General features: G+C 36.1%; 1 protein-coding gene across 5 annotated transcripts; it reads right to left on the bottom strand.

The window, feature by feature from the left end:
• Window positions 1-76: 76 nt before the first annotated feature.
• On the bottom strand, window positions 77-7,698 carry LOC18430065 (methyltransferase). 5 transcript variants are annotated; one of them, XR_002280269.2, is made up of 10 exons: window positions 7,617-7,698; window positions 7,368-7,433; window positions 4,385-4,804; window positions 3,898-4,177; window positions 3,519-3,576; window positions 2,524-2,610; window positions 2,281-2,400; window positions 1,556-1,614; window positions 1,323-1,461; window positions 77-533 (listed from the first exon to the last, which is right to left on the bottom strand). XR_002280269.2 is itself a non-coding variant. In XM_020664853.2 (10 exons), exons 1-10 carry the CDS (start codon window positions 7,688-7,690, stop codon window positions 287-289), a joined length of 1,554 nt encoding a protein of 517 aa, XP_020520512.2. In that variant the 5' UTR covers window positions 7,691-7,698; the 3' UTR covers window positions 77-286. The 5 variants fall into 5 exon arrangements, 3 of the variants coding, with proteins under 3 accessions (XP_020520512.2, XP_006840291.2, XP_088715891.1); XR_002280270.2 differs by having other exon boundaries at window positions 1,556-1,584; XM_020664853.2 differs by having other exon boundaries at window positions 1,556-1,618.
• Between the last annotated feature and the right edge of the window lie 584 nt (window positions 7,699-8,282).

The raw sequence follows: 8,282 nt of genomic DNA, 5'->3' as shown, positions 1-8,282 counted from the left end.
ATTTACAATATTTGATATGATATAACAGATAAAAATTGCAACAAGATGAAATAAAAATTGCAACAAGATGAAACTATGACTTTGGAAGTAGGATATGGCATTGCTATCCAGAAATAGCTGTACACTTTGCTCAGTTCCATCTCTCTCTCTCTCACAGAAGGGCCCTTACATGGGAAGCTATAAGGTGGATATAAGTTGATGAAAAAGACCTTCCATGGATATATTTTGCACTTTTATCATCCAAAGGAAAATTCAACTGCTAAAGTACCTATAAATGCAATTGAAGTTAAATCAACAATCGAGGAAGGTCCAAAAATGTAGATTGCTTAGTAGGCTTTGCAACAAGTAAATGATTCTCAGGAGATACATTGTAAGGGACATATTTTACAAGGTGAGATGCAAACCCATTTTCTCTAATCCACATAAGCCTCCCAATATCGATGATATCTTTACACATGAACCCTAACTTTGCTCTCTCGACCGGTTTCATATTTTTTAAAATCTCTTCAACTCCAAGCTGTCCCCCATCATCACTGCCAAAATAAATAAAGAGAATATAAAAGATGGCCAGGTATTTTTGACATGCATATTCACGCTTGACACTAATACTCATTAAGCATATCCTTGTAACATAGATGATCGAGCTTTATTGATTTCTTAAAACATATGGAAGGGACACTGATTTTTATCAGGAAACATACATATTTGTTAAAAGAGGAACTAATTTATTTCGAAGAAAGCATATATCTATGTTCGGCACCTTACAAATGGTTTTTTGAACACATTGTTGCTTAAAACAAGAACACTATCGTGAAACAGAGAGACGCACACTGTTGCACTGTTATTCTTCAGAATTCACAGTTAACATTTGACCTAAGTGCCATTATCTGAAATATGCAAAAACACAATAAAAAAATCTTGGTTTTTTGAAGACCTTGTTGCTTAAAATAAGAACTATCATGAAACAGAGAGACGCACACTGTTGCACTGTTATTCTTAAGAATTCACAGTTAAGAAGTGACCTAAGTGCCATTATCTGAAATATGCAAAAACACGATATAAAAATCTTAGTAGTGCTAGTATTAGGTATCATGCTCTCACATGAAATTGTGAGTGTTGTATTTCATAAAACATGGAACAACTAGTTTTCAAATCAGCAACTGTGCTCTTGCAACATATTAAGCTGTTTCAAACACATCCCAAGAAAGCATGGCAACCAGGCACTTTCTAAAACTGCAGGTGGCAACAAGAGTACTTCAATAATATAAAGGAGCAAATTGGAAATTTGAACTCATTTTCATAAAGAAAGAGTAATAAACTACCATGTGTTGAAAAGCAAGCTCTGATCAGTTGCTTCCGAGAGATCAAATTGGTGGTCCGCATCTACTGCCCAGCTGGTGAACCATGTAATTGCATGGAAATCTTCTTTGGATATCCCCATACTAAATAGAAATCCTTGATCTGTATCAGACCAATGAAGAAAGTAACACTTGTAAGAAGGTTCTTCCAAAAGCTTGGCTAGCAGCTGGACAATGATTAACTACCAGAGCACAACCTTTTTCTTCTGTATTATTTGCCAGCCAACTGTCCAAAAGAACAGAGTTCCTAAAGGAACTATCTTCACAAAAATAATACAAGAAACAAATGAATCTTTCAAGAAAGTTAAAAAGAAAAGAAAAAAGAAAAAGAAAAAAGGAAGAACCAGCCATGAAGTGAAGCAACTGTGAACTATACGCAATAAATTATATTATAATTTAACAATGACCTAAATATTGATCTAATAAGGGTGAGGACCTTAAACTTTTCCCTAACCCATCCCAAGCCTGGTTAAAGGAAGTGGGTTGTATTAGGTAGGCATCCAACATAAAACTTTGCCACATCTTATCATGAATCTTGAACCTATGTTATTTTATAAGGGCAAGAGGAAGGCCTAAAAGGACATGGATAGAAGTAGTCCGAGAAGAAATAACGACTTATGGTCTTACTGAGGGTATGACCCTTGATAGAGAAGAATAGATAAACATGATTCATATAGCCAACCCCAAATAACTGGGATAAGATTTGGATAACGATGATGATGATGATAATAATGATCTAAATGATCATTCATATATTTCCTACATTATGTGTCCATGCATGTGCTTGTGTGAGCAATGATCCTATGATTTCATAGAATCCTAACTCTATATGTGTATATTTTTCACAAGATAGATGCAACAGATACAAGAACTGGGTTGTAAAGGATCAAAGATATTTGGATACAGAAGAACAAGTTATTACTTATGTAAGATTTCCATTGGCAAAGATGATGACAGCATGTTGCAACGGCAACACCTCTCAGGCTGCAATTGTCTCCTAGTCTGTTATGTTGCTGAGCAAGGGAACACCTTAAGGTAAAGTCTGCAAGCACAATTTAAATATAAAATAGAGAATACAATGAATTACCAAAGCCAATAATGTGAGAAAGTTATCATCATATGCATTCCCAAGTTAAATATTGGGGGACAAACTGAATGTGCCAACCTGTGGCAGGACCACATAAATGTTTCCCTATTGCCAGGTAAGAAACACCCTTCAAAGTCTCCACAGCATTCAAGTCCAAATCCTCAACTGCAATGGTTAAGTTAGACATTAGATGCAAAAGAGATGTAATCTGACAGTATTCAATGAATATATGTGTACATGTAATGCTAAATAATGTCTGCTTATCATGTTAAATATGTTGGAACCAAACGAATCATCATGAGAAAATATGTAACAAATGTCTAGTCTGTGTACAAATTAAATCAATTGACAAACATGTCATATTCCTGAAAAATGTTATACAGGAAAATATGTATATAACATCATGATCTCCCATTGAGAATTGCCTCCATTAGTTTAATTGTAATCATAGCTAGGGAACTCAACAAATTAATTGGAAAAAAGCTTTGATGATGATGATGATAGGTAGGGAACTCAAGGCCCATATGCCGGGCCCGTCAAGCACAGGGTCCTCTAGCACTATTACACCACAATTGTATAATGAACCCTCAACATGCTGGGGCAATTTGAGGGTGGACCAAGGCAACCCATGGACAAAGCATTCGGTCATAAGTGACCTGGTTATAGTAGAAAAAAAAGGACTGCTGAAACTAGCATTAAGTTTTTTCAATTTTCAGTCCTGCAAATTAAACCTGAAAAGTGCAAGGACTGAAATCACCAATAAGCTTAAATACAAGAGTCGAACATCACCAGTTATAGAGAGAGGATCAATTCTACTACTATGACATGAAAGAGGCATGAATAAGACTAAATGGATTTTTCATGTCATAAATAAGACTAAATGGATTCTATAATTAAAACATTCAGAAGCAAAACTGACAGATCAGCATTATTATCGAATAAGAAGTGACAGGTGACATAAAAAAGAGCTAGTTTATACACAGACATAATTCAGTTCATCTGTAAAAAAGAATACAATGCTCTCTATAGAAATATGTATATTGCATTGCAGTGTTAGGTTATAGACAACTTACTGTCAATTCTCAAACGATCTAAAGTCACGTGCTGTTTCTGTCTCAAACTCCGATCAGCCTGGGGGCAACATTCATATAGCAAAACTAGTCAACCTCAAGAGGTAACTCCCAAATCAAGTGAGCTAGGGATTAGATGTGTTTCCATTTTCACAAAGATCAAAACGCTACATGGAAAGGAATGAAAAGAAAAACAAGTTCTAAATCATGACACTGCTCAATAGAATTCTTTTGAGAAGTACTCCAACGATCAAAAGAAACGAGTAATAAATCAATGAACCTGAAAAATCAGATAAACTAAAAGAAATGCAATTCTCATAAGATACTCCAGAAATATGCTTAAAAGAAACACAATCAAGCTTCACTGTAACACTGGGATAACCTTTAGCTTGTAGGACCTGCGTTCTATTAAGACAACTTTAGTAATCCCATAACAATCTGTTAGCATGTGCGTCAGATATCCTCTCCCAGCCCCAAATTCAACAACTGCAAGAGCTTCATCCCTCCCTTCAAACAAATCATCATAGTTTAAACTTTCCCTTGTTCCATGATCTGGGAAAACAGAAGCTGTAACCTTTGGCCTTTGTAAAATTCCAAAATTTTCCAAATTCCCAAGGATTGACGCCTGTTGAAAAACATGCTTTTCTTGGTAGGGCAATTGCCTGCAATATACTTGGGATAATAAGAGATTGTGATCAGGTGCCGTTGAGGGATCCATCATACCCTCTAAGAAAAAGGATATAAGAATGCAAAGCAGTTTTTTTTTTTGTTCAAATAGAACTACAAAGTCAATCATCATTCATTGAATAAATTTTCATTTGCACTCAACAAGATGCATTTGGATGCCTTTTGAAGGTCATACAATTTACCTGTCAAGTTGTTTGCTCAACCAGCAACTGCAAGATTCCGGTACGATGTATGAGTCTTCTATATTTGAAGCAATGGAACTATGGATTGATGTAATTTTATTCAGAAGTGAAAGGAATTCTTGTTCAGACATTTCATATATTTCCTTTTTCTTCATCTCTGAACTGACATTTGGTGACTCAGGACAGTCCTTCGCATAAAGGGCACTCTCAGAGCATTTCGCACATCCAAGCATTTCGCTGGTCCTTGAAGCAATGGTATCGGCTACTTCTATATGAGGGGTTATTGATCTATCAACAAAAGGAACATCTCTTCCACTGTTAATACCCTTTTTGTAAAATGATTGCATCTTTAGTGCTTCTACCTGCTTATGCAATGGGCACTTTTTAACGTGCGCATCCAAATTTTCTGGAAGTATAGAGCTGCAAACAAATCAAACCATATGAAAAAACTAAAACCAACTAACCAAAGTTTAGATTTGGATCTAGTTAATGATCACAAACAAAAAAAAAGAAGTTACACAATACATAACTGAGGGGAATGCTCTGTCCTTTATCCAAGCTTGGATTATCTTATTCTAACTAGGTCAGAAAAAGAGGATTCCTCTTAATTGCATCCAATTAACCGTCAATCATCGGCCTAAATCAACATGACTAGAGGGGATCAAAACTTAGAAGTACTTATTTTACTCTCAGGGTTTCCCATTAAATATACCTCTAGCACTCACCTTAATCAGATGTTTAATTATATGATATCCATAGTAAACTTTTATACACGTCCTCGTACACATACATTTCGTATGCATCTAGAGATAGGAAGCCATCCAATCTTTATTCACAACTGGCAGTTTTCCAACAACAATATTACATACTAGCGCCAATTTTTGTCAGGTCACAATTAAGGTAAAAAAAGTGGCCAGCAAAGCGCCAAGGTGGTAGGATAGAGGTTGGTGGGTACCTAAGTGCTCCACCTAGGCCAATGCGGCTGTCCCAGGAGCCTGAGGGAGTGCCAAGGTAGGGGTGTGCCTCAACCACCCATGGTCAAGGGCACCCTCGTTCCATGGGGGACTGTCCTTTCACCTCTTTGGAGAAAGACACCTCATATGTATATGTAGGGTTTGGTTTGTATAAGGTTGCAATACTAAACAAGCAAATTAAGGCGCACCTCTAAATTTTATCATAAATATTACTTTGGTATCAAAAAATTTAGGATGGCTTGAGAATCTATTATCATCTATAATTATAAAATCTTAAACTCCAAAAATGGTTCAAATCAAGTAGATCAATAAACGCTTAAAAACTTGAAAATGGACAGTCTAGATAATGTGTTGCAAGATGCATTATATTTAAAACTCGGAATCTTTTTTTTCTTTTAATATTCATACATCTCGAAGTCAAGATAATCAATTAGGGGGTTTTCCAACATCAAAACAACTTTTATGATAGATTTTTGAGGTACACCTATTATAATTTGAAGTATAAGATTGGTCCCTGTTGAGTGCTCCAAATGATAGGCAAAAATGTTTACAAGGTCGAGCATCCATAGGTTTATCGCATATCCCCTATCTTTAATGTTTTCGACCCTTATAAGTACAATGGAGAGTTTGGTGCTATAGGAGATGCAGAGTGGGAAGCTCAGTTGCTTAAGTGAGTTGTTGATGTCATTCAAGAGGCTCTAGATGTTAGGTTCATCATCAGCAGCATGGATCATGTAACCAGTACTTGATTAGTGGAACGATAAACTTGAAGCGAAGAATTCGTGGATCTCAAAAGAGGACATGAAGCAAATTGATGAAGAAGTATGGAGAAGGCTCTCAACCGATCAAAATTTTAGGACAAGTTCTCTCTAACCAAGGGAGACTGATGACGGTAATTTTGGACAACCATCTCCTGGAGATCGTAACATTGGACTATAAATAGCTTGCGATTTAAGGATGAAGTTAGATTTTTTGGTTTCTACTTAGAGTTTCGTAATTTGACCAATGAAACTATGAAGCTTGGCATGTAAACTTCATTTCCCGTTTCGATCAATAAAATAGATGGTTTGTTTTCCTTTCTTTATGGTTTGATTTACACCAATGATGAAATATGATTTCAATGTATGCCAGTCATATATATGTATATTTGAGATACATATATGCATAAATATACATATACATATGTATATATTTGTGCTCCAAGAGTATATATATATGCATATACATATGTGTGGGGTACTTTAGTAGGCACCGACAATAATTCACACCTAGGCAGGCAGCCGCATTTGGCCACCTAGGAGGCATCTTGCACTTTTTTCAACATTGTCATAATTAAAGTGTGACATTATTATCCACTCATTGCCATTCATTTGACTAAGATTGAATTAATGTTGGTCCCTAGATGCATAGAGAATGTGTGTTTATGGAGGCCCATAAAAAGACTAAGATTGGACTAATGTTGGTTCCTAGATGCATAGAGAATGTGTGTTTATGGAGGCCCATAAAAAGCCGACCCATATATATAAGGTGCATTTTCAAACTACATCAAATGTTGCAAACAAATAATATATCCAGGATATCAATTGAGAGTCCTTGATGATACAATGCGTCACAAAAGATTATCAGCATAAACCACGTTAAATGACATTTTCTAAATAAATACATGGTTTCTATTTACCCATTTATGGAACAATCAGTTAACGCAAGTCGAGCAATATCTTTTAATTTGTAATTTGTCCAGAGGTTACATGCATTTGACCAGATACATATACTACCCCAAACCATGGAACAAAGAACAAGGAAATCAAATTGATAAACTGAAAATTCAAATTTCTTCATCCTTCAAAAATAGTAAACCATGATTTTGCTTTCAGCAGAAGAGGGAGGAGGAGATCAAGGAAATCATGCATTGTATTTTCCAATACCACGAGAAATTTAGAAAACAGTAAACCCTAATAAGATGCATATTATCATTTAGAATGACGGAGTGGATGAAGAAAACATATAACTGGGAAGGGTCGATGGGGCAAGGAATCCTGCTTTCCTCTGATCCAGGCTTGTGGTTTCCACAAAACCTACACAAGAAGAACTAAATGTTAGAACGAGAGGGTACGGCATTTTGTTCGAGAAATAGATAAGGGACTGTGACTGCAAAGAGAGAGAGAGAGAGAGAGTGAGAGAGAGTGAGAGAGAGAGAGAGAGAGAGAGAGAGAGATAAAGACAGTATTTGTCGAGATCGATGTCGAGAGAGGGAGTACTCTGAATTCTTGAGGGGCTCGTTTGCACAAAACCGCCTCTTCTTGGAAAGCCAGAAGTTGCAGCGCTGCTCCATTTGCTCTCTCTCCTCCCACAGAGTGGGAAGCCGAACTTATAAAGACCGGACCACGACGTCCAAGGTTCGAACCCTACTGCCCCAACTTCGAAAGGCTGAGATTTCTTTCTCTCGGCCAGGTAAAAGTTCCAAATTTCTAAATTTATTTTACTAGCTTTAAAATGTTCGGTATATCTTGGTTCCTAAAAGTTACGAAGAGAAATATCATGAAAATGGTGAAACTGCTTCAAAAATCACTGGAATATTATTTTTGGAATTTTTCCCTGCTAATGTGCATAAAATTTTCTTGTTCCAATTTTAATTCAAAACAGTTTTTCATAAACATTTTTATTTTGGGTGTGGAACTCAGAGTAACTGGATGTCTTCTTGTAATATGGACACACTCAAATCTTTGAGGTACTCCTACTTTTTCAGGATTTCATATTTTCAACAAGAATATCTTGGATATTTTTTAAAGGCGCGGTTTATATAGAGCCGAGGCCCACGCATCTTCAAATAATGTCGAGAAATATGGTTTAAATACTGAAAAACTTTATGATAGCTTTAAAATATATTTTCAAGTGTTGACATGGAACTGAGCGTCTTATTAGCA

Source organism: Amborella trichopoda, chromosome 2 (assembly GCF_054954075.1).
Source record: "Amborella trichopoda isolate Santa Cruz 75 chromosome 2, AtrichopodaSantaCruz75HAP2 v2.0, whole genome shotgun sequence".
NCBI lineage: Eukaryota > Viridiplantae > Streptophyta > Magnoliopsida > Amborellales > Amborellaceae > Amborella > Amborella trichopoda.
This window is presented reverse-complemented; position numbering and strand designations above follow the sequence as displayed.